Source organism: Pelmatolapia mariae, linkage group LG12 (assembly GCF_036321145.2).
Source record: "Pelmatolapia mariae isolate MD_Pm_ZW linkage group LG12, Pm_UMD_F_2, whole genome shotgun sequence".
Lineage (NCBI taxonomy): Eukaryota > Metazoa > Chordata > Actinopteri > Cichliformes > Cichlidae > Pelmatolapia > Pelmatolapia mariae.
Genome location: NC_086237.1, coordinates 28,355,519 through 28,382,210, shown reverse-complemented (window position 1 = coordinate 28,382,210; position 26,692 = coordinate 28,355,519). Strand labels below are relative to the sequence as shown.

Genomic DNA, 26,692 nt, shown 5'->3' with positions numbered 1-26,692 from the left:
CCAGGAAGAGTTAACCAGTAAGATGAGGGGAGGAGAGTGGGGAGGATAACAGCCAATATGAGAAAGAAGCCAGTTTAGATTAGATGTATATAATTAAATTCTAAATCAGTTTAAGTGTTATGTAATCACAGTGTTATTAGTTTACAGTATATTGGTTATTTAAAATCTAGTGCTTAGGTCAATAATTTATTTAAAATCTAATGTTGATGAAGACCACTGAAATAAGTTTCACCAGCGGAAAATGCTTCATGTTGTGTTGGGTAGAAACAAAACAACTAAAAATGATTGATAGAGGTAAAAGGTCATGTGTGTATGTTTGTGAACTGAAATTGTCCACTTGAACAGGGGATGTTAGAGTCCTGGCATTAAAAATAAATGCAGTTTTTAGAGCTATGTGACCAGCATTAGAGTGTGTCCAGCTATTTCTGGGTTGTCTGTGACATACGTAGTTTCACTGTATAATATGGTAAGGTCTTCAAGGTGCCCTGAGATGAATTTTGCTGTGAATAAAACTGAAGTGAAATTGAATTCTGTCTGGTTACCCACCTGTCTAGCATTTGACAGTTTAGAAAAATGTTATTGCGTATCTCTTCCCTCCATGTGTATGTGTGTTTGTCTCTTTCTCCGCCTATCTAACACACAGCTTCACACCTCGCATATAGACATGGCTTGCTTCAGAGAGCAGCAGGGAGAAAAACTGTGTGAAAAACCATGAAAAAACTGGCACTTTCTGAAAATAAATTGCTAGAAAAGGGTCTCTCATAAATCTGAGTGCATTTTCAATTATTCCGTTGTTCCTGTACCGGTGATTTAATCTGCTGTTGATTAGAAATGTCTGAAAACATAGGGGTACATTTTATCACTATGGAGCTGTTATGTGTTCTATTTACCATTGCAGACCAAATTTTAGTGACCAGCCAAACCTTTGAGTATTGATAATAAAGAACCCATTTCATTTGAACCATTTACTATCCATTTATGACTAATGCTGTTCAGAAACACCCTGGCCGTCGAGCTTGCCCGCAACATCTGATGAAAAGCAGCCAACTATCTGCTCCAGGTTGGGAAGGAGTTGCTGCTCTGAGTAGGGGAGTGAGGCTAGAGTGGAGCAGGAGATTGACAAGCGGGTTGTGTCTGCAGTAATGTAGATGTTGTAATGGTTTGTTGAAGTAAAGAGAGAGCTGAGGGCGTAGGCACAGCTGATGTTTTACAGGTTTATCTCTGTTTCTGCTGTCACCTGTGGGCATGTGCTGCATGTAGTGACTGAAAGAATAGAATCACAAATATGAAAGGTAGAAATCCAGTGGTAGAGTTAAGATTGTTCATGCATCTGACAAGTATTCTTCCTAGACATCTCAAGATGTCATGTTTTAGGCATGTTCAATCCAATGCAGAGCCTGGCTTTGGGTGCCCTATTATTCATCCAGAAGAGTAGATGCGGTGACCAAAATCTGGATATATGATGGTAAATGAACTGATGGAATGACCTAATATTGTGTAAATATCAGTTAATTCTTGACAATTGGTATAATGCAGTAATTACCGATGTTCAGTTCAACTCAATTCAATTTTATTTATATAAAATTCTGAGCTGAAGCCCCCTGGTGGGCCATAGAGGTACTGCAGATTGGCCGCAGTAATAACAGATATTTAGTTTGAAATTACTCACAAGTATGGTCTTTTCTTATTTATATACATTTTTTTTAGTTAGATAAAAAGTAGTTAGGTCAAACATTGGCCTTAACACTTTGCATATTACTGGGTAATATTAGCAATGTATAGCAAACAACTTGTATTGTTTGTTTTGAAAAAAATCACTTTCTCTTGTATTTTGATTAGAGTGAAGATTTAAGATTGAGTGTGACCCATGGGTATCTTCTGGTTTTTAAGGGGTCACACTCTTGATTTACAAAATGACTGGTATGACTGGTTTACTTATTGAAACATGTTTGTGATGGCCTATTACCACTAAGAAATGTACTACAGCTATTGGATTTAATAATAATTTGAATAATAATAATCACAATGCTAAGATCTAAGTATAATTGGTTGAACTGAATATTGCAACTATCTTTTTGAGCCTATAATCACCTGAATCATGTATGAAGCTGCTGTTGTTGGCAATTATAGGTCCAGGCTACAATAGAAGTGTTTTTCATAAGATACATTTGTGACATTTTTACCAACCTTTTTACTTACTTACAGTGATGAGTAGCAGGCATTGGATGAAAGACAGATTGATCAATGTGAAAAATTGAATGTGGGATTTGGATCACAACAACATAAGCTTCCAGAATGTACTTCACATTGCGAGATCTGAAAACAGTTATGAACATGAATGGCATCTGCAAATTGTCATGGATTGAGAAATTAAAAAAAAAAGGTTACTCTTAATGTTTAGAATGGGATTATTCTAAATTATTAATACTTTACTTTTCAGTAGAGTACTTGACATATATGGGTAAGCTAAAGAAATGTCATTTGAAGTCTTCTATTTAGGTAAAGAACTGATGTCAGTCAATTAACCTCTCCTAAAGTGCTTTCTCCAATCTGACACAAATCATTTTAGGACAGAAAGCTGCGCATCTGCATCTGAACTTAATTAATCTTTTTTTAAATGGAATTTGACGTTGCCTGCCAGTAGTACAACTAGACTGTGTCAGACAACTGTGCCAGTTTAAGACTAGTCTTTGAAGTTTTTTCTACTTTACTCCTTTTTCATATTGTGCTCTAAAACGAGCCATCCACATATCACCTTTTTTTTTTTTTATCCAAGAGGCATTCATTGTAATTTGTGATATGGTCTGATAAATGATATCAAATAGAATTTACATGTTTTGAATCTGAGTCTAGTCCTGCTTTGTTTAATCATTTGATTCACTTGTTTTTCTTTCTTTTTTAAATTTTTTATAATATAATAATGACACTGACCTAAAGTGAGTCCCCTTCCTCATTTCTGCTCACCCACATTAAAATTAGTGTGCAGAGTGATAAATAATAACGCGTTCCTTATGTTAAATAAATGTCTAACTTAAAATCCCATTATGGTTCTCTGACCACTTAGTTCTATCACAATGATTTGTCAGATGGCCAGTTTTATGGTCCCTTCTTTATGGCAGTGCAGGTAACATATTAACATTATGACAATTTATTGATGACTATAAAATGATTGGTCCTATTAAGAGCCTTTTTGTCTTGCATAGTGCATATTGGCATAGAGACTAATTACTTGTCTCTATGCCAATAAATTTGTCCTCAGGATTCAGAACATGGTCGATCATAAATCTGGTGATTTTGGAATCAATATTGACCCTGTTGTCTTGGTGTAAGGAACAGACAGAGTGAGGCGTTTCTCAAGCCATTCATTTAACTTGCTCAGCTTTTTAGCTCACGCCATTTCGCCAAGCTTGTGTTGCACATCAAATGTACTGTATTTTTCCACTGAGCTACCTAATAATAAAACTACCCACCTAATACTGTGAAGGGCCTTGCCCCCATAGCTCTAAGCTCTGGTGCATGGACACATTGGATCTAGGGGTGTATGACAGTGAAACTTTAGAATACTATAGGTTACGAGGTGGGACTTTTTGGGATTAGGCTTATTCTAGAAATTGCCACAGATGTTTGATCAGATATGTATCTGTGCGTATGGAGGCTGTGTCAAAACTCTGAGCTCTCTGTAGTCTTCTTTCTGTATTTCCCAAGCAGGTTCTGTGGTGCATGGTAGTGTCTTGTCTGTATGGGGCCTCCTGCTGCCGTCGGGGGAGTGGGATTGCCATCATATTACATCGGTTATCAGTGTTATTTCTGTCATCTGTCAGTTGTTTTAATGTTGTGGCTTATTGGTGTATAGAAAGACCAAACTGTTAAGCAATTACTGATGAAAAAAGGGCAAAAATGCAGTCAAGAGCTTGACAAGACCCGGGGAACTTTAGGGAAATAATTTCCACACTCTGGCAGTTGTAGCTATACCTAAACAACTAGATTGATTTATTAAATGAAAGCTAGATTATATTAGTTTAAGTCTTGAAAATACTTAATCATCTGTGAAATTAAGTCCTGTAGTCATAGCCAGACTAAAACCCAAATCTTATTAATGTGATTCTGGTCATTGGCTTTAATTAGTTACTAGAACATCCACACAGTTAAGTGTTTCAAAATGAGTTTCATAAGTATAGGCGACTTTCTTCTTCAGCAATGGCAAAAAGCTTATGTCCATTAAATTGTTGAATAAAGTTTTGTTTAGCTAACCCGTTCTTCTTTAATTTTCTTTCCTGTGCTTGAAAGGGATTGAACTGCATTTAACTTGCAGACTAAAAGAAGAAACCTGAAGTATCTGGAATATCTATACTTAATATGCACATAAAATTATAGCTTTCATTAAAAGTATCTCTTTGAACTATTTACATACTGTCAGTAATCAAAGTCATCAAAGTCAAATTTACTGAGGCTCAGTGAATATGTGTGTAATGCATTTAATCCCTGAAGGGCGAACAGAGTTGTAACCTACTGAAACCAATTTTTTTTTTAGAAATTAATGGCAGTTATGGAAAGCAAGTTCAAATGATCTCCTGGTATATATCAATAACCCCGCGGTGGTACCTGGCTGAGTTCATTTCACGCATCTTGGAGATAAATTGATTAACATCTTGTTATATTCTTTAATGGTTCACATTATTGTAACTCCGTCTCACACATAGCTAACATTAGTGCTCCACGCTGATCGTTGACCGACGATTGTAGTTTATGTGCCAGTTTATGCCATCTACTTTTTTTAATGGAATTTATAATCCTGGAGATTGGAAGGGTGCCAGAAAACAAGATAACACAAAAGCAAATTACACACACACACAAAAAAAGAAAAATTACCATTATCATCACTGGCTCCTTCCATGGTTGCTAGGCAACCAAACTCTGCTATTCAATTGTTCTGTGTTCCAGGGTGTCCAGCTGGTCCGGTTATTCCCTTATCACAGGTACAGTGAAAGGCCCCAGTGCATTGTGGGATTCAGTGCACCAGAGACTGAATCAAGCAGTGGTTTCTGCAGTTGTTCGATCATCAGTCACAGTAAATGACTCAGATGTTCTCTTGTAGCAGCGCAGTGTAGTTGTGTGGGTGTTATTGTGCACGCACAGCAATCCAGTCATGCGTGAATTAAATTAAGGTATTTGGAAGTGTGTTTTGTTTTTTTGTTTTTTAGCCAGGCAAGAGGTCTAATTGGTAATAAATAACCCCCATGCTCAGATTTCCAGGTCAGCCTCCCACTGGATGTTTGCTGAAACAAAAATTGCAATAACTAAGGGTTTAAACATTGTTTGTGTATATTGTTTAACTTTTTGAAATTTACCTTTTAATTAAAAAAGGAATTTAGTTTCAATCATAGTTTGGGAACATGTTTTTTTTATTGGCTGGATAATTAGATTTTTTGTGATTATCCTTCCCTTTTTTTGTAAACACTATATCTGTTAAATTACTTGGCACAAATATTCCTTTGGAATGAAGATGAATTGGTGGTTAAAGGTCAGACATTAAGGTCACTGTGACCTCATGTCTGGCCCTTGTTGTGAATGCAATTAATTCAGGAAATCGTTCACTTGGATTCAAGCGTGATTGGTATAGAATTCGTTGGTTAAAGGTAAAAGTCACCGATTATAAAAAGTTCTTTGGCCATAACTCAAAAATATGACTCATATTTGTGACATGATCAATATATCTTTTATAATTAAATGATGAAGTGATTTTTTTTTTATTTACAAGAGGACAGCTCTAGACAAACATGGTTGTAAACTGCAGCTTTACTGTTTTTGCAGAGTTATAAAGCTGCAAGGCGTCAGTTTTAGTTTACTACTTTGTTTTTCCTCGAAATGATAGGGATTATTGCAATAGACTGGGGACTTGCTGGTGGTGTAACCTGCCTTTTTGCCTAAATGACAACTAGGATAGGCTCCAGGTCCCCCCTCTCTCATGACACTGAATTGGATAAGTGGAAAAAGATTGATCGATGGATGCGTGATGGGTAGTATCTTAAGCCGCTGCTGTGGTCTTCTGTAGATCAGAATGCCTTCTGTCTCCTTTAGTAACTGTTGAAATTTTGATTACTTGATACAGGCAACATTCCTTTTAGCTATTTTGCATAACTTATAATGCCTTGTTGAGTTTTCTAGTCTTGTTCTTGACTTGTGCCCTCCACTGACATCATTACTCAAGCTACTGTTCTCTAGTAATTAGAAACCACTTATTTTCTCCATCATTTCCTGCCTAAGGAGGTTTATGAATTGAATTTTATGTGCAAAGATGTGCAGTTTATTCTTTATGTTCCCATTTTGCACAGCTTATGGGGATTTAGAATATATATTTGCCACAAGGTGAAATGTGTTATTTGAATGCTAATTGACTAAAAATCTTTAATGTCGATTGTCGTAGTCATACTTGTTTTGAACTGATATCTCAAAACGTATTGCACACAGCCCAATAGCAGCTGTCCAGCAGTGTCTTTTGTTTAGTTTTTTGTTATTGTTCCAATTTTGAAGTTTTCTCCTGAACATAAGAGAATACATCGTGCCTCATTTTAAAGGCTGGCATTGACATTTCTAGGAGTAAGTCTGCTTGACATAAACATTACTTCAAGAGCCATGCTGAGATTTTTTTCATGACTTCTATAAATGCATCAGAAAATGTCACTGAGAGTCTATAATATACTTTACTGATTGACAGTCAATAGGGTCTGATGAACTGGTTGAATGTAAAAGCAGAGGGAGAGACTGTGAAAGTGGTGATAGAAGACAGATTTGCTGAACATATGCAGAAACCGAATGTCTGACTGTAAGTTTAAAGTTTCCTTGCAACTGCCCGTCATCTGAATCTGAAGCACATTGCAAGAAGGCTTATGTGTTAGTTGAAATGTAAACATTGCCATTTGAGCTGTGAGTGCACAAATCCATTCCAAATGATACAAGGTGCTTTGGTGAGCAATGTGCGGCATCTGAAAAATGTATTTTTAGTTCTGTAATGTTGTCAAGGTTTACATTGGCTGGCTATCTGCCATTTTCTGGATAGCATAAAATCTGTCACAGGCAAGGCAAGCTTCCACTGAGGAGAAACAGATTGCTCGTGATGTCAGTGCACTAGGTTAGGGGATATAGCCGGAGCTTTGCCCTGAAAGTGGAAACCGTTCGTGGCCAAGTGCACAATAGGAGGAAGATTGAGAGGCTATAAATAAACACAGTAATGAGAGTGTGGTGTCACTGTCATCATCATGCCCTGTTGCCGGTTGCCTGTAGCCACACCTTCTTTCCCTTGACCTTTTGACTGTCACTTTTTAGTTCTTGCATCCCTAAATAAAATAAAGAGATGAAATAACTTTTTTTAATGCCAAATTTGTTTTTAGTTGTTTTGATAAGCCATTTGATTGGGGAAGTTAGTTAGCATACAGGCTACTGTATACCTAACTAGTTAACAAATTTGTTGTCAGTAGAAGGTGATTCCTTATAATCCTGGTGATGCACACACCCTTTCCATCATTGTTTTTGTTTTGTTTGTGGGTTTTTTAAAACCATGATTAAATATATATATTTATATATAGATATAGATATAGATAGATATAGATATAGATAGATATAGATATATATAGATATATATAGATATAGATATATATATAGATATAGATATAGATGTGTGTGTGTGTGTGTGTGTAAAGGCTGTCATTTTCACAAATTCAAACACTTAAAGCAAACACATGCTACACCGAAATCTCTGATCTGTCTTTTTCTTAAAATAACATCAGACATTCGATTTTAGAATCTTCTCCCTCAAGGTCTCGCAGTGCATGAGAGCACTGTGGGTCACAGAGGGGTGCAGCTGCTCCCTGGTGCAGAAGGAGCATATACTGAAAATTTTCTCCAGCTGCAACAAATCCCATGTTTAGAAAGTCTTGGTGACTTCTTTGAGTGTAATATTTAGAACTCTGGCTGAAATGACACTGATAATTCCAGTTTACTGTGTGACCATAGTGATTTATCTATCATTTTGCTACATATATTAGCAAGTTCTGCCACAAAAAAACTCCCCAAAACATAATAACACATTAAATCGAGTCATTATCTTTAAAATGAAAGTCAAGTTGAGGTTTAAGAAGGGATTACCATGTAATCAAAATTCACCTTTGGAACCAGTCTTAAGCTAGAGTCACACTGGAAGACCATAAAAAGCGAATGATATTCAGTGACTGCAGGCTGAATAACCACTGGCTAAGCAAAGTGGGTGTTACCCACCCAGATGAATTTCCCTCAACTTCCAGGTGACAACGCAGGATACTGTTGATTGATGTATTACCCGATAATAAATACATTTAAGTGTTACCTAGGCAACAGGAGCCTGGAATGTCTGCAAGCGATCAGCCATCAGTACGAGCATTGCTTCCAGTTTGGACGCAGCTTTAAGACAATATTCACAAGGTGTGTTCAGATGGCAAAAATACTGACTCCAAATGTAAGTTTTCACTGTGTGGGGAACAACTAAACAACAGTATATCACTACACAGCGGAATTACTGTCTCTGCTTTAGATGTCTGTAGATGCTGTTGTTGTAACTAATATATAAGACATAAGAATTTGTATTTGCATAACAATTTCTATAAAAATGGCACAATATAAGGAATTTCCATTTATTTACAAATTATTTATTTCAGTAGTATAGGATATAAGATAGTATCTGTTGTTTGTTTTTATTTATTTATTTAATGATTTTTATTTCAGTAGAATAAAATTTCCACGATAGCAGCAACAGGTATCTGATGTGTTAAGTACAGAAGGGAGTGTTGTCTGCACTCTTATGGTATTCTAAATGGAGAAATTGGACCGTGCTGTGTGTGTACACTGAGGAATGGTAATGCAGCTGTACTTGTGCACTCATCACTTAGGCTATTAAAAAGGTGCAATTACCAGTGCTCTTTGTTTATTCCACTCAGTGCCTTTGTAATCAAGGGTGTGATGAACATTGTAGCGTCTCGGACCTATTATTGTGTAACCTTTTTTTTTTTAATACTGTGCACATATTTTCATTTGCTGCAACTATTGTAACCACTAAAACGATATAACGTAAAATCATTTCTGTTATATTTAGTTTATCTTACAGTACTTTTTGTTCAATCAACTTAAAAATGTGATCCATCTATTTTATTTTTGTTATTCTCTTTAAATGTTTATCATATTTCATTAGCATGGCATAGTATTTCAAGTGTCGTTTAGTGAATGAAGAGCGAGGGGTGTGCGCCACATCACCATTTATGGTTTATTCTAGGAATTTGATAGCACTGCACACTGATCAGTGTGAGATTAACGAGATTTGACAAAGCTCACAGCCTAAAAAAGCACAAACTCATGAAAAAACGCTTGCCACGTCCCCAGAGGGCACTTTGATTCCCTCTATCTTCCTGCCAGCTCACTTCATGCCTCGCTCCGCTCTCATTGATGTGAAAATCGTTCTACAGATACGGGAATATCAATGTCTGTCCATGTGTGCCTGCTTGCTTGTGTTACGCACCTGCTCATTGTGTGTGTGTGTGTGTGTGTGTTTGTGTCTGTGTGTGTGTATTATTTTATTTTAGTGCTTTATCCTTTCACATCCGTTGAACCTTCTGTCTGAACTACATCTGAGCAGTGGTGTAGCCAGGACACATCACATAGATGAAAAGAACAGAGGCTTTTTTTTTTATGTACACAGCACATTTAAATTGTATGAGCTTGTTATTGTGCTTTGACTTAGCTTTGGGAGGGTAATTGAAAATGGAGCTGAATACATGGTTTGTTTGCATGTGTGAGACCAATGAAACAATATGAGGAAAGCCAGCCTCTTGGGTGTGAATTCTGTGTTTGTTTGTTTTTTGTTTTTCAGGGTCTTACAATTGTATATACTTTTCTAATTAAGGGATTGATGTTGTTTTCATATGCATTCATCTTAAAATTCTTAGAAATTTACACCCCAGATATTTGTTGTAATCCTCCTCCCCCAGGTTTCCCTTGTCATAAGACTTTTTAATTTTTTTTAATAACATGACAAGCACAATCTTGCTTAATGAAGATGTCTAAGAAAATCATGCTTCTCACCAAGACAGATCAAGCCCCCAGAGAAAGATGTGGGTGAGTGTGTGGGACTGCTGCATCAGTCTCATCTTGCATGGCCTCGTTTTCACTCTGGAGCATCAGAGATTTACCATAAACCAGAGTAGAACCAGCAAAAGAGTCTAAAATCACTTTATGGTCCTGAGTGGCCCTAGCTCATGAGAGACCAAAGCCTGTGTATCCATGACAACGCTAAGATGGGATCCACTCTTAGCCATTGACTCCTCTCAGTCAGGGCTGAGTGCTGAGGGAGGAAGTAGAGATAAGGAAAGATTCAATTCAATTTGCTCTGAACGGCTGCTTGCCCCTCATGTAAATAGAATAAGCAGGTTACACTCTGAGCTACACAGGAGTAAAGCACTGAAAAGTAGAAATGAGGGCGAGAATTATGTTGTCATGGCTGAGTCGTCTTTGGTCCCCAGAGGTGTGGAAACGCTTTTCTTTTTTTCCATTTTTCATTTTAATTTTATTATTTCAACCACTTGAAGAATCTCCTGGAAGAAAGAAACAGCACATCCGTCCCATTGAAGTCTCATTTATTTGACAAAGGAAAATTGGTTCTCAAAAAAAGGCTTTTTGTCAGTCCCAGCTTTGTTTGAGTCCTTTATTTGAAATCTCTAGGACTGTAGCGTTTAATGCTACAGCCTACTGTAAATATGGATACTGCAAAAAGACCTAGAGCAGACCTGCATGGGCAGCAAGGCTTAATGGATCCCACACATGCCGTACAAGTCTCCCTGAACACCTGTGTAACTGGAGGCTCAGTTTATAGCAAGGAGGAGGAAGCAGGTTCGTTGTTAGGTTCCTATCCTAGTCATGATGACCCAACTCTTTTGAAATCAATAGCCATTTTCATCTGTGTCTTGTTAGTCAGACAGAAAGAATCCCAGATGTATACTCCTCTTCTGCTGCTGTACACTTTCTAAATAAAGGTGGTGCACTTTCTGTCACAGTCAGCAATATAGTCCTTGCTACATGTACACGATTTTTATATTGCTGTCATGTTAAGTACGACAATGATCGAGATGGTTTATTCCATATTAGCAGAATGAATTGATCTGAAATTTAACCCTTGGAAAAAAGTTTTTGGAACTAACCATTGTTTTCCATGTAATGGTGAAAAGGTTCCTTTTGACCTCTATTTTTAGTTTGGCCAGCTTACCCACAGCATGAATACAATCTCCTCCATACACCCCTACTCTCGCTGCTTTTGATCTTAGGATCAAGCTGCATCCCCTGGGCTTGGTGTGTCAGACGATTCCTATTTTCTGTTAGCCAAGCTGACTTTGGGTACACAGACAGCTTTCACTGGGCTCAGTGGAGTTGTTAGATGAGTAAATGCAACTTTTCCACAAATATTTACTGTCTCTTCCCTGTGAAAGACATGATAGTAGAATAATTTCAAAACCTCTGAGGCCATATTAGGACAAAAATGTTTTCTTCAGCATTATGTTGATGTTTGAAGCTCAATTATGAATTATATTAGTAACAAACTTAAATTGTCTCATTTGTTTTTACATTTATTTACAGTATTTACATTTTTAAAGCCTTTAGAAATTGTATAGTAACCCAAAAATCAAGAAGAAATCTTCAGATTTGCCTGCAGAGTGCGAAAACATCTACTGGATTTTTATCATTTCACCTTTTGAATTTCATAGCTTGGTAGGCAAAGGTTATTTTCTGGTGGTGTAATTCCATCTGTGCATGGTTTCTTTATCTGAACTTTAATCTCAAGGATCATGGGACACCTTGCAAGTGAAGTCAGAGCTCATCACTCTGTGTCTCTGTGTAGGTGGAAGAGGTGGTGGATGTCGGGACTTTCGCTGCAGAGGATATCCACATACCCAGCATCTATGTCCACAGGGTTGTCCAGGGCGCCAGTTATGAAAAAAGGATTGAGGTACAAAATGATACTTTAAAGAGCTCAGACAAGTAGACACATTACATTTGGAAGGCATGCAAAGCATTCTGGATTATGAAATTGTAATGGAAAAAGAAAAAAAGATAAATCCTGCAGTGATAGAACTGTAGAGATGAACCTTTCCCAGGCCTTTTCGCATTTCTATCACTGTTCAGAAATAGATTTTGTTGTTTTATTCATGTGTCGTGTTACTCAACCAGAATGAAGTTTTCAAGATTATATTATATTTCCATATGTTTCCAGAAACGCACAGTAAGGAAAAGCCAAGAAGAGAAGCCCAAGCCAAAGAAGGAATCTGACATTGTTCGAGAGAGGATCATTCGCAGGGCTGCTCTGGAATTTGAGGATGGCATGTATGGTATCCTTTGATGTAAATGCAAGCAATGAGAGGATCAAACAATCATATACATTTGTGAAGCAGTGGCCTACTTTTAACGCCCACCAGGAAAACCAAACCAAAAAGTATCCAGCTGCCTCAGAAGAATGCTTTACCTTGGCTTCCTATATTATCAAGTTGCATAATAAATGATGCACATAATGTGCTATGCTTTTTTTTTTCTTTTTTTTTTCTTCTTGTGGTCTTTAGTTACATTTTATCGTGACAGCTTCTGCCCTTCCTCGTGAAATCATCTTTAATTTTTGACGACTGATCTGTGATTAACCATTCAGTGTTTTTTGGACTTAACATGACTGTTTAGTGACTGTTTAAAGGATGCGTGCATTTGTTAATCTTAATACCTTTTTCCCCTGTCAGAAATACAAATATCGAAGCTGCTGTCTTTAACAAAGAATAATACAAGCTAACCTTGGTATTGGTATCCCCATGCTGGCCAGCAACTTTATAAAACCAGACATCACTGTACACCTCCAGAGTGAAAATGGGATTCTGGGGCTGGTAAGACGCCTACATTTTTGGGGGGTTTTTTCTCCCCTCAGGTTTCAGCACTTTGAATCTTGACTAAACAAGCTAACGAGCTACATATTTCTTCATTCTTTGCAGAGACATTTTTTTGAAGTGGCAGTAAGCATGTTTCAAACTGAATAGCCATTTATTTAACCAGCATCATTCCTAGTTGGGGCCCTCATTTGAAATGTGTTGCGATTGTTACGTAAGAGATTGTAGCAATTTGACGCTTTCTCTTCCATTTTTCTTTCTCATTATTTGCCGGCTAAGCCTTTTAACAAAGGCTGCCGCTGCTATAGAATGGCTCTCCAATCAGTTGTGTTGACAGAATGTAGGCGCCTATGGTAATTTCTTATTTGTCAATGTTATATTTATGACTGCCAGTTTCAAAAAGGTACCGATCTCTCCACCTCCTTAGTCTCAAAGGATTGCTCTCTTTGTTGAAAGCAGAGAAAATCAATGCCTCATCTAATCGGAGAAATGTGATTGTGCCTCTTTCTTCAAAGACCAGGCCAGTCAGGCTGGGTGACATGTATCCTGCCTGCATGTGTGCAAATTTTTTTTACCTTTATTTCTTTTTGTGTAGGGTCCCTACCCCACTGAGGATGCAGTAGACGCAGACCTGATTAACGCTGGTAAGGGTTATCCTAATGAACATCTAATTTCCCACGTCCTCTGACAAAATTAGATAATTTATTTAAGAGAGTTAAGTATGAAAAATGGTCTGGCAAAATAATAGGGAAAATAAGAGCATTTTATTTTACCATTTTTTCCCTGCCTGCTTCATGCTTGGCACAAACGTACTCAGATAATACTTGTTTGTTGACATTTGACAAGTGTCCAGTTATCCAGCATCGTTTTTCCCTCTCTAATTCAGCCTTCCATTAATTTTTTTTAATGCCATTGTTGTATGTTTTTCTTTGTTATTTACTGTCTTCATGTTCATCTCTAAAGTGTGTTGCTTTTTGATGTGTTGAATGTTAAATTCACTGCTATGATAAATGAATTGCAATACTCTGTGTTGCTTTTCTACAGGGAAGGAGACTGTCACTGTGCTCCCTGGGGCAGCGTATTTCTCCAGTGATGACTCATTTGCTATGATCCGAGGGTAAGTCCATAACACACAAGCTTTTCAAAACTTATTTGTTGAGTTCAAGTAAGATATGCCTAACAGTGGTGGACTTAAATGTAAGTCCCTTAAAAATTATTGAGTCATTTATAGCTTGGAGGTATACATAAAGTGAGACCTTTAAAAACATCATTTCTAATCTATTATTTACTGAATTTTAGAGTCATCATAATTTCATATTTGCGTATCACCTGCACCAAACACCTGTAACTAGAGGCCAAAACCATGACTCACAATGCTGGACAACACTGTCATCAGTACAACTAGACAGCAGCCTTCCAAATATTCCCAAGGTCTTCGGTTCTTATTGATTTGCCAGCTCACTGTGATTGCCCACCCAGACTCCCTGCAGTATCAATTCTTTTTGTCCTCCCAGCAAGAATTCAATATTGCTCATAAATAATACTGTCCTGTCACAGTGGCAGGTACCAAATGGAACAACGCTAAATTTGTCCATGTGTGAGTGTGTCTGCTATTGTGCAGATATGCTGGGAAAGAATTACTCAACATATGGTGTGCTGTGAGCCACATTACCTCAGACACCACACTTATTATGTTACACTTGGGCATTTAGACTTTATCACTTTTTAGTCTGTATGTGTTTGTGTGTGGCCAACACTCACCATGAGCTGCTACATTCTTTTGCAGAAACAAAAAGGATTAAAGTGCTTTATGATTATACAGTAGGCAGCAGTACTAATCTGTGCAGCTGTAGACATCCTAGTGATACCCCTAACTGCCTCTTGCAGTACTTTATTTTGGACTTTAAGCTCCTTATTCTGAAGCGGAGATTGCTTCCAGTGAAGAAAGTATCACACATAAAGAGACAAGTGAAACTTATTTTGTTAATATAGTGGATTATAGTGGTACCTCTAGCACAGGGGTCGGCAACCTTTCTGATGATGAGTGCCATCTTAAATTTCCTCAGAAGTCAGTGTGCCATATGATTGCATTAGCAATAAATTTAATAACGCTCTATACTAACAGTTACACACTATATAGAACAACTTTATAGAATTATATTTGTTCGCAGATGTTGGCAGCTATCAGCGAATAGTTATCAGCTATTTTGAAACAAAAAAAGACACTTTTTATCCATAACAAGAACTCCATAACAGCAAATGAACTGTACAACAGGAAATGCAAATGCTATTTATGGTCTCCTCGCAACAATGGTAAGAAAAATAAACTGGGCCAATATGGCATGTTTGTTAATACAGAGATACACATGTTAATGTGATCTCTGGTCTCCCACTCAGAGACACAAGTCTCTGAGTGTCTAGCATTCAGACAGCTACCTGAGGACACTCTTCATGTGAGAGAAAAACTGCTCACACAGATATGTAGGACCAAGTACTGTCAATAAGGCCTCTGCAATGTTCTGAAGACAGTTAAACTTATTTTTAGCCAATTACAAGCTGAATCTGATAGTTGGGGTTGTTAGCTAAGATACCGTCATTAAGAAGCGGCACAACTAATGTGTTTATGCGAGCTAATTTGTGATGTGCACCGCTGGCCCGACCATTTATTTCTTAATGCACCTTCTCAGATTAATTCACTGCATGTCGTGCCCAGGGCTGGACTGGGACAAAAAATCGACCCGGGCATTTTGACTAGAGACCGGCCCACCAGGTATTAAAGCCATAAAGCCTTTGAATGAAAACAAACGCTGTGGTGACAGTGATGTACACTGTCTTGTTGGTATATGTATGATTTCTATACATTTTACGTCAGATAAAAACTTTGGTTGTAAGATTCAGATAACTATTTAATAAAAGCGAGACATTTTAAATGAGAATAAGAAAGAAAGGTATTTCTTTGTGCTCCCCTTTCCCTGTTAATGCCCTACCTGGCCCCCTGGCAAAACTTTGCTAGACCCGCCCCTGCACAGTAACCAGCTGTCAGCTACGTAAAAAAGGATCCTGGTGTTATCTGTCTCTCAGAAACAGTTCATAACTTCCCTTCAACTCATTCATGTCACCTAAAAGGTAAACCTGTTTCTCCATCACCTGTTCAGCTCTGATGATTCAGTAAGGACATCTCCTGCTTTCCCTCTCACCAGATATCCAAACCTATATCATGGCCAGCAGCTTTTACGGCTGTGGCTCCAGCAAACATCAGCTGATACTAGAAATTAATATTAAATAAATTCTAACAACAGCTTATCACGCTTAAACGTGCTGCTGTTGTTTAACATGACATCCGCTGGTTTCCGCTTTCTGGTGCAAAGTGGGCGATAAACAAAGAAAGACGGGACTTGTGTCAGCAAAGCCGATCAGCTGATCATTGATCAGTTTCATGATTGAAGTAGCAACAGGAGAGGGAGGGGGAGAAAAAGCCTGCTGGACCAGGCTTATTCTCATCTGGACATTGTTGGGAGCACTGTGAGGGTCATGTTCTTTGACTTCTCCAGTGCCTTTAACACGATCAGACCATCACTGCTGGGGAATAAGCTCACGGAAATGCAGGTGGACGCCCCACTGGTAGGTTGGATTACGGACTATTGGATTACGGACCACTATGCAGCATGTCCGACTGAAGAGCTGCCGCTCAGATAACATCCTGAGCAGCACAGGGGCGCCGCAGGGGACAGTCCTATCACCCTTCCTCTTCACTCTCTACACATCTGACTTCAGGTACAAGTCTCAGTCATGTCATGTGCAGAAATTCTCGGATGACTCTGCCATTGTGGGCTGTATCAGGGATGGACAGGAGGAGGAGTAAAGGAGTGTGGTGGACAGCTTTGTCGAGTGGTGTGAGCTAAACCACCTACAACTTAACATCACAAAGACAAAGGAACTGATTATGGACTTTAGGAAGCAGGCTCCTCCTCCTACCCCTGTCACCATCAGAGGGGCTGATGTGGAGATCGTTGACGACTACCGGTACCTGGGGGTACACTTGGACTGTAAACTGGACTGGACCAAGAACACCAATGCTATCTCCAAAAAAGGGCAGAGTCGGCTTTTCCTACTGAGGCGGCTCAGGTCCTTCAATGTTGGCAGGAAAATGCTGACCATGTTCTATCACTCGGTGTTGGAGAGCATCGTGTTCTTTGCAGCTGTGTGCTGGGGAAGTGGGGTGAAGACAGCTGATGCCAACAGGCTGAACAAACTGATCAGAAAGGCTGGTTCTGTCCTGGGTGTCAGACTTGAGAACCTGGAGGAGGTGTCTGAGAGGAGAATGCTAAAAAAGCTTCTTTCTATCATGGACAACCCCTCCCACCCCATGCACGCCCCCATGATGGACCATCGGAGCAAACGCAGCAAAAGACTCATTGCCCCGAAATGCAGAACTGACTGCCACAGTAAATCCTTTGTACCGGTGGCAATAAGACTGTATAACTCCTCCTCACTCTGTAGGTGATTTTCCTGAGACTATTACCAATGTTATTCTGTTCCCTCCCGGACCGTGCAATATTACCCAAGAGTACTTATTGAATATTTGTTTCATCCCCCCATCATACGCTGCTACTCCCTTTATTCTATTGCACAATACTTTGTCACTTTCTAGAATCGCCTGCACTGATAGTTAAGTTATTTATTCACCAGGATATAGCTATGTATATTACTTCGTTAGAGTTATCCGATACTATGTCTTGCACTATCCTACTGTATATTACTGTACACTACTATTCTTATTGTATATCTTATATCTTATTCATCTGTTCCTCTGTCTCTCCTGCTGCTTTGAGCATGTACATGACAAAAGAATTTCCCTCGGGATATATAAAGTTGTTCTTATTCTTATTCTTATTCTTAAATGAGAGAAGAAGAGGCAGCTGACAGTGTAAAGACACAGAATAACTCCAGCTTTGTGTCTTTTTCCATTCTAGCTGAAGTACGGGACAAACTGTATTCCTTTTGAGCTCAATACGAAACATGTAATATTTTCTCTGAATACGGGACGATTCCGTTTTTTTACCGGACGGTTGGCAACTCTACTAACTAACCTTATGAATGAAATAAAGTTCACTATCAGTAACATCATAGCATGGGCGGGTGCTAGCTAGTACGCAGTACGAGTTATTGTAACTGACTGTAAAAAGTCAGCACAACAAAAATAAACTCCACCTAAACTTGGTTTATATCTGACCCAGATAGACTGCAGGTCATTGTTAGAGTGAATTGTTAAATGTTTGTCATTTTTATGCTTACCATCCATTTCTACATTGTTTAACTGTGGGATGAAAGCAATTCCACAGTCCCCCTCCCCAGATTCTTGAGTTTTTGGGTGAGGGGCTGTAGGTTTGATTACAGACACATCCTATCTGGAAGGTCTGTTTGATGTAAGCTTCCTGCCCAGCAGGAGGTCTCTCTCTCTCACACACACACACACACACACACACACACACACACACACACACACACACACACACACACACACATATACATACAGTGCCTCGTCTTTGTAACCAAGGGGGGTTAAGAGGGGAGGTACGTGTTGTAAACTATTGTGTGAACTGTAACAGTTTGTCAATAAATAGCTGCGAGGGAAGCTGCTCTTTGAAGGACTTTGGGCTGGAGACAGGTTAGGAGCGTGAGCTCCAAGAGCTGGTTCTTGACCAAAGGCCTCCCTTGCGCAAGTAAAAACGATCGATCGCTGTTGCCTTGTTTTTCTTTCATGGGAATAAGTCCTGGATACAGCGGGGTCTGAGTTTAGACCCAACAGTCATAACTTCTTACCTGAAGTTCAGTTCTCCTGACACTCGAACCGGCGGCCGCCTCGGGTCTCTCCTCCTCCTGTCTCCCCTTTCCCTCAGCCACCTGCTGGCCTCTGTGGAAGCTCCGCCACAGCCACCACAGAACAACTGAGTTATTTTTACACATTGGCCAGCATCTGGCCAATGTGTAAAAATTGTTCATTGGTATAAACAATTGTTCATTGTTTATACCATTACAAAAACAACAACAACAACAAAAGCATCGGCCCATGAAAACAAAAAATCACCATCACCGGTATGCCCGATGGCCAGTCCAGCTATGGTCGTGCCGTCAGTTAACCCTTCGCGTGCCAGCTGTGGCACGCGTGCCCAGGGTTGCCGACCCCTGCTCTAGCAGATAAGAGTGTTTGTTTAAAAAGATGTGAATAAAACATTGGAAAAGACCTTTTATCTATGACAAGTACTGCTATCAAAAAAAGGCTGAGATGGGAAGATTATTATTGTGAAGGCATTTAATGTGAGAATCAGTCTGATATGCTTGCATGGTGTCTTGTCATAAAAATGGGGTCACTCTAGCAGTACTGTTGTGTTTTATTTTATATCTGATGGGCGGATTTGTGAGTTCATAAGTGGAAGTGATTCTGGAGTTGACAGCTGTCTTCTTCTGTTGTGTCATTCTCATCAGGGGTCACATCAACCTGACAATGCTGGGCGCCATGCAGGTGTCAAAACATGGAGATCTAGCCAACTGGATGATCCCAGTAAGTTTGCTTTTGATTGCCCACAGCTGTTACCTTTTTTCCAAATTTGTTGTTTCTTCAGCACCTGCTGTGGTTCAGCACAGCAGTATAATAAGCGTGCTCCAAATGTTTAATTTGTTGAGGGTTTGCTGATAGGGTTTACTGATATTTTTGTAATTTTATTTAATTATTTTTATTTATTGAGTTTGTGTCAGGTGGGTGTTTGGTAATGTAAAAGTTGTGGTACGGTTTTATTGTTACATTATTCTAATTGTATACATACATCCTTCTGTCAGTATAGTACATATTCATACTCATTCTTTGTCTTTATCTGGCTTTCAAGATCTAAAACACTGAATAATCCATCACTAGATAAATAATTACTTGTTGTAATATTACTTCAAGCATGTAACTACTACAAATTGTCTTTCACAATGAACACCAGATCATATTTTAAAAAAAAAGGCTATATTAGACAACAAGAAAATATATATATATATATATATACACACACATATGGAGAGAGAGAGAGAGACTTATAGGTGTTTTATACATTTTAGCCTTTCTCAAAGAAAAGTATTTCATTTTGAAGCTGATTCACACTGTTGCAGTCTTCATTGTTATATGTGAGTGAAAGGAAATGCCTGGCAGGGGATTGGGGGAATGTGGTGTTTGTGAGTGCTGCAGCATAATGGGTGTACAACATTATTATTAGATATTACATCAGGTCAGTTGGTCCTAAGACCACAGTGGCCTCAGACCTTGGGAATGATTACTAAGGTCAAGAACCCATTAAAAGCCTCTTTGCCATGTGGGAGTCCTCAACCAGAATGCCCCCTGGCCACAGAGTTTTGTTTTTTTTTGTGTGTTTTTTTTTGCACTGAAGTGCTGACGTGTATGTGCAGAGTTGTTTCAGCATGTACATCATTTTATAGACACGTCTCCTCTAAGCGACAAAGTAGAAACTGCTACAGTCTTGGAGACATGCAATTTTACCTTTGATTTCTTGTGTTATTTCCTTTTTTCCTTTTTCCTCTTTAGTCTAGCCCTCAAAGGGTTGATGGTTTTGGTTTCCACTAACCATTGTTACATCATTTTTTTTTCTCAACAAACTAAACAACGTATATCAGTAAAGATTTTGAGTTTCAATATTTCATTCATCAACAGCCGATGTTCCATTTGAGTATTCCCTTAATTGTTTTGAACAGTGTAAATGACTGCATAACAGCTTGGTGAATAGGAATACTGTTGTTGATGGTGATTTGTAAATTTTGCAACTTAATTCATTTCATTTTTACCATTTCACTCATACTTGTTTGTCCATGGTAATTGCTAATTAACCAGTGCTTGATTAAGTATGCTATGCAGATTTTGAAGCCCTGCAGTGGCGCTGCTCATAGACAAAGAATTTATTTTGTTCTCTTGTGTAATTCTGGACATTTTCAAAAAACCAAAACAATGCGGAAACGTTGGCACACATACTTCTGTCCTCACCTACGCTTCAATCTTCATTATCCCCTCTTTAGAAAGGATGGATGATGAGAATTACATTTCCAACCCTTTGTAATAATGAAAATTATTCACTATCTAAAGATGGGTGCATAGCGTGAAATTGGAAATGTTTTACGTAGGAGTTGGGGATGCAGTACTCTCAGTGAGATTATGTTGATTTCAAATGCTTTTAATATGCAAAATGCAGATGAACATTTTCCAGTTGAGGGCTTTGAAACGCTTTTACATCTCCACTCAGGCTGAAACATCTGGAAAAACAATAGATGAAGTGAAAAGGGGTAATAGAATACAGGATTTGGACTTGTTGTGCTATTTTATCTTTGGCTGCGAGAGCTTTATCAAGTTGTCCTAGATGTAGAGGTCTATCACAGGAGATACACAAAATGCTTCTGGTTATATGCACATCCTTCCAGGTTTCAAAATGAGAATCATGTCTCTCTTTTATTTACTCCTTTTGTCACGGCTGCCGAGGCGAGCCGTGTGGTGTTGGAGGAAGGAGGACCCAAGATGCAAGCAGGAGATGAAATGCTAGTGAAGTTTTATTTACACAGAGGTGAGGTGGCAAAACAGGCAAGAGAGAAGACAAAACTAAAGACCTAAACTGGGAAAGCTAAATGACAAACCTGAGAACATACGAACGGGGTGAGAGGCAGAGAGACGCAGACGAGAAACAGGACACCGAGGAACACAGTAACGCAGACTGACACGGAGTAACACAGACGAACCGGCAACAGGCAGGAGAACACACAGGGCTTAAATACACACACCGGTAATCAGGGGATGAGAAACAGGAGGGCAACACAGCTGGGAGGACTCAGAGCTGACGGGACAGGGGAAACGTAAACTGAGCACACTCACATAAGACACCGACCTTCACAATAAAACAGGAAACTCAGACACGGGGAACCAGACAGGACGCTGAACTAAACAGATTCATAAACAGACGGGGTGACATCATATACAGGCAAAGACACAGACTAAGGCAGAATATATATAACAGAACTCAAACAATGATAATCATCATCATCATCATCAGACAGCTAACGAAACAGAACGTAATTAATATCAAAACAGCATCCCCAGAGAAGAACTAATGCAAAACGAAACCAAAACATAAGAAACACAAAATGCTGGGTCGAACCGACCCAGGACCGTGACAGGACCCCCCCCTCAAGGGATGGCTCCAGACAGCCCAACCGAAACACAAACCGCCCAAACCCCCCCCCCAAAAAAAACCAAAGAACAGAAAACGACCCGACCAGGGCGGGCGGTGGGGGCCCAGGACGGAGGGACAGAGTCCAAAAAGGCCCAGACGGCCAAGTTCAGGGGGCCGACCCGGAGGCCGACAGCGCCAGAGGCCAAAACAGTTCAGTTCCGGAGGCCGACCATGCGAAAAGCAGCGGTAGCGGGGCAGGTCCGAAGGTGAGCCACGCAGTAGGCAGTGGCGAGAGGACAGTTCAGGGGGCCGACCGTGCGGACGGCAACGGCGGCGGTGAGGGGACAGTTCAGGGGGCCGACCGTGCGGACGGCAACGGCGGCGGTAAGTCAAGTCCGGAGGCCGGCCACGCGGAAGGCAGTGGCGGCGTTCAGGAGGTTGTCCCCAGCGGAGAAGAGGCCCAACAAGCGGCCTGACAGATGACCGACGATGTGGAGGCGGTAGTTGGGGACCTGAAGGCGGCGGAGCCCCCGCAGCATCAGGCAAGGCAGAGGCTGGACCAGACGAGGACGAGGCAGCTGATGCGGGAGCTGGACCAGGTGAAGCTGAGACGGAGGCTGGACCAGACGACGGCGTGGGTGAAGCTGAGACGGGGGCTTGGCCAGACGAGGGCGGAGATGAAGCTGGGCCAGACGAGGCCGATGAAGCAGAAGCAGAGGCTGCAGCTGGCGTGGATGATGATGAAGACACAGAGGCGGAACCTGATGACAGCGGGGCTGTTGGAGGCGGTGATGCGGATGCTGCAGGCGGTGCTGAGGCGGAGGCTGGACCAGCTGACGATGAAGCTGCTGAGGCGGAGGCTGGACCAGCTGACGATGAAGCGGATGAAGCTGAGGCTGGACCAGCTGACGATGAAGCGGATGAAGCTGAGGCTGGACCAGCTGACGATGAAGCGGATGAAGCTGGGGCTGGACCAGCTGACGATGAAGCGGATGAAGCTGGGGCTGGACCAGCTGACGATGAAGCGGATGAAGCTGGGGCTGGACCAGCTGACGATGAAGCGGATGAAGCTGGGGCTGGACCAGCTGACGATGAAGCGGATGAAGCTGGGGCTGGACCAGCTGACGGCGCGGATGAGGAGGCTGCTGCAGCTGGCGGCGCGGATGAGGAGGCTGCTGCAGCTGGCGGCGCGGATGAGGAGGCTGCTGCAGCTGGCGGCGCGGATGAGGAGGCTGCTGCAGCTGGCGGCGCGGATGAGGAGGCTGCTGCAGCTGGCGGCGCGGATGAGGAGGCTGCTGCAGCTGGCGGCGCGGATGAGGAGGCTGCTGCAGCTGGCGGCGCGGATGAGGAGGCTGCTGCAGCTGGCGGCGCGGATGAGGAGGCTGCTGCAGCTGGCGGCGCGGATGAGGAGGCTGCTGCAGCTGGCGGCGCGGATGAGGAGGCTGCTGCAGCTGGCGGCGCGGATGAGGGCCCTGAGGCTGCAGCAGCTGGCGGCGAGGATGAGGGCCCTGAGGCTGCAGCTGGCGAGGATGACGACCCTGAGGCTGCAGCTGGCGAGGATGACGACCCTGAGGCTGCAGCTGGCGGCGGCGCGGAAGCAGATGAGGAGACGGCTGCAGGCGGCGCTGAAGCAGATGAGGAGACGGCTGCAGGCGGCGCTGAAGCAGATGAGGAGACGGCTGCAGGCGGCGCTGAAGCAGATGAGGAGACGGCTGCAGGCGGCGCTGAAGCAGATGAGGAGACGGCTGCAGGCGGCGTGAATGAAGCTGCTGCTGCAGCAGGCGGCGTGGATGTAGCTGATGAGGATGATGAAGCAGGAAGCTGGCTAGGTTCTCCAGAACCTCCAGCCGACGAGGCAGAGGGCTGGACGGGCTCCTCAGGCCCTCCAGCCGACGAGGCAAAAGGCTGGACGGGCTCCTCAGGCCCTCCAGCCGACGAGGCAAAAGGCTGGACGGGCTCCTCAGGCCCTCCAGCCGACGAGGCAAAAGGCTGGACGGGCTCCTCAGGCCCTCCAGCCGACGAGGCAGAAGGCTGGCTAGGTTCTCCTGAACCTCCAGCCGACGAGTCTTGGGGCTGGACAGGCTCCTCGGGCCCCCCAGCAAAAACAGTCCAAAAACCAGTGGGCACAGGGGCCCCTATCACACGCAGGGCTGAACCAGCAGGCACTTGGGCCTCTGGATAACACAGAGCAGAACCAGCAGGCACACGGGCCTCTGGCAGGAACAGGTCAGGACCAGCAGGCACACGGGCCTCTGGCAGGGACAGAACAGGACCAGCAGGCACACGGGCCTCTGGCAGGGACAGAACAGGACCAGCAGGCTCACGGGCCTCTGGCAGGGACAGAACAGAACCAGCAGGCTCACGGGCCTCTGGCAGGAACAGAACAGGACCAGCAGGCACACGGGCCTCTGGCAAACACATAGCAGGCTGCAGCTGCACAGAGCATTGACTCAGCTCAGGCAGCGTCAGCCGGGTGCAGTCCTCGGCTGGTTTCTTAACCTCCAGGGGTCCAGAGTCATCTGGGGGCTGAAACCCAGCCACTGGGGAGGCCCTGGAACGGGCCAGCTCTTGAGGAACGTTTTCATTATCAGTAGGTTTGTCTCTCTGCTTGGAACGGATGGACGAAGAACAGTTTCTTTTGGGTTGAAATGACTTGCTTTGTGGTACAGGTGGAGCAACTGAGACAGAATGCAGGACTAGATTCTGCTGAGCAGGAGGCTGAACTGAGGGTGACTGAAATAATGGTTGGGATGACAACAGTGGAGGAATGGGAGACTGAACAGATGATAAGGCTAATGACTCTTCTGCCAACTTAGCTATAGACCGGGCTATGGATTGTAACAGAGATTGCAGTTCGTCTGGCTGTGACTGTAACTGAGGTAGTGAGGCTGAATGTGGTGAAGGTGGCGACTGAGCTTCGGGCCGGGCGGCTAACTGAGCTTCGGGCCGGACGGCTAACTGAGCTTGAGGCGATAAGCAGTCATTGTCCTTTACCGTACAGAACACTACCCCTGAGTTAAGAGTCCCACGGTTCCGACCAATAACATTGTCCTGTCCACTCACCACAGACGGCCGCTCTGAAATCCCTAGGTCCGACTGTGGCGAGCGTCGGCGGCGTGAGCGCCGTTTCCCTCTTGAAGGCTGGGTCGACGGACCGGGCAGAACATCCTCCGTCGGACCGGACAGTGATGCATGAGTTGCAGGGTGGGTGGTAGCAGCCGGGGGTTGAAGACGGAGCTCGTTCAGGATGAAACTCTGTACGAGCGGGTGAAGTGAGCTGAGCAGCCAGGGGAGACCGGAAACCAAGCGCTGTAGCCGATTAGCTACAGCCAGGCGAACTTCCCTCTCCTCGTGCTCCAACCAAACGTTAAGTAATTTGTCCACAGAGTAAACAATATCCTCCCGGAGCTCCGTGGGCGGGTTGAATGCTGCTGGGTCCATAGTGGCCGGTTCGTACTGTCACGGCTGCCGAGGCGAGCCGTGTGGTGTTGGAGGAAGGAGGACCCAAGATGCAAGCAGGAGATGAAATGCTAGTGAAGTTTTATTTACACAGAGGTGAGGTGGCAAAACAGGCAAGAGAGAAGACAAAACTAAAGACCTAAACTGGGAAAGCTAAATGACAAACCTGAGAACATACGAACGGGGTGAGAGGCAGAGAGACGCAGACGAGAAACAGGACACCGAGGAACACAGTAACGCAGACTGACACGGAGTAACACAGACGAACCGGCAACAGGCAGGAGAACACACAGGGCTTAAATACACACACCGGTAATCAGGGGATGAGAAACAGGAGGGCAACACAGCTGGGAGGACTCAGAGCTGACGGGACAGGGGAAACGTAAACTGAGCACACTCACATAAGACACCGACCTTCACAATAAAACAGGAAACTCAGACACGGGGAACCAGACAGGACGCTGAACTAAACAGATTCATAAACAGACGGGGTGACATCATATACAGGCAAAGACACAGACTAAGGCAGAATATATATAACAGAACTCAAACAATGATAATCATCATCATCATCATCAGACAGCTAACGAAACAGAACGTAATTAATATCAAAACAGCATCCCCAGAGAAGAACTAATGCAAAACGAAACCAAAACATAAGAAACACAAAATGCTGGGTCGAACCGACCCAGGACCGTGACACCTTTTTTCCAATGTTATTTTGACCATACTCTGTGTCGTTAGTTTTACTCGTTCCTTTAAAACTGAAATGAATAAACAAGCACTTCAGGGCAATCGTATAAAGGTTAACGAAAGCATAAACATTTATCTGGTCAACAAAAACATTTTAAAGTTAAATCACTCACAAAAAAAGCTGTTAGTGTTTGCAGAAAGTTTTTTTCTGGGTTTTACTGTAGTGTGAAGATTAATTGGATTTTTTAAATTAAATAGTTTAATTGATATAGCTTTTAATTGATAAGGCAAGAGAAACATTTTTTTTTATTAGATTTTTTTTATTATGCACAACTTTGGCTGTTATTATTATTATAAGTATAGAGTTGAAGAAAAAATCTCAGTCAAAGTGAGAAA

General features: G+C 42.0%; 1 protein-coding gene across 1 annotated transcript in view; it reads left to right on the top strand.

Moving 5' to 3' along the window:
- oxct1a (3-oxoacid CoA transferase 1a) overlaps positions 1-26,692 on the top strand; it is a 61,200-nt gene that overhangs the window by 8,279 nt on the left and 26,229 nt on the right. The window contains exons 8-13 of the mRNA XM_063489428.1: positions 11,912-12,019; positions 12,284-12,398; positions 12,841-12,935; positions 13,531-13,579; positions 13,980-14,052; positions 19,422-19,497. Coding sequence (XP_063345498.1) covers positions 11,912-12,019; positions 12,284-12,398; positions 12,841-12,935; positions 13,531-13,579; positions 13,980-14,052; positions 19,422-19,497 — 516 coding nt within the window. The remainder of the gene's footprint in view (positions 1-11,911; positions 12,020-12,283; positions 12,399-12,840; positions 12,936-13,530; positions 13,580-13,979; positions 14,053-19,421; positions 19,498-26,692) is intronic.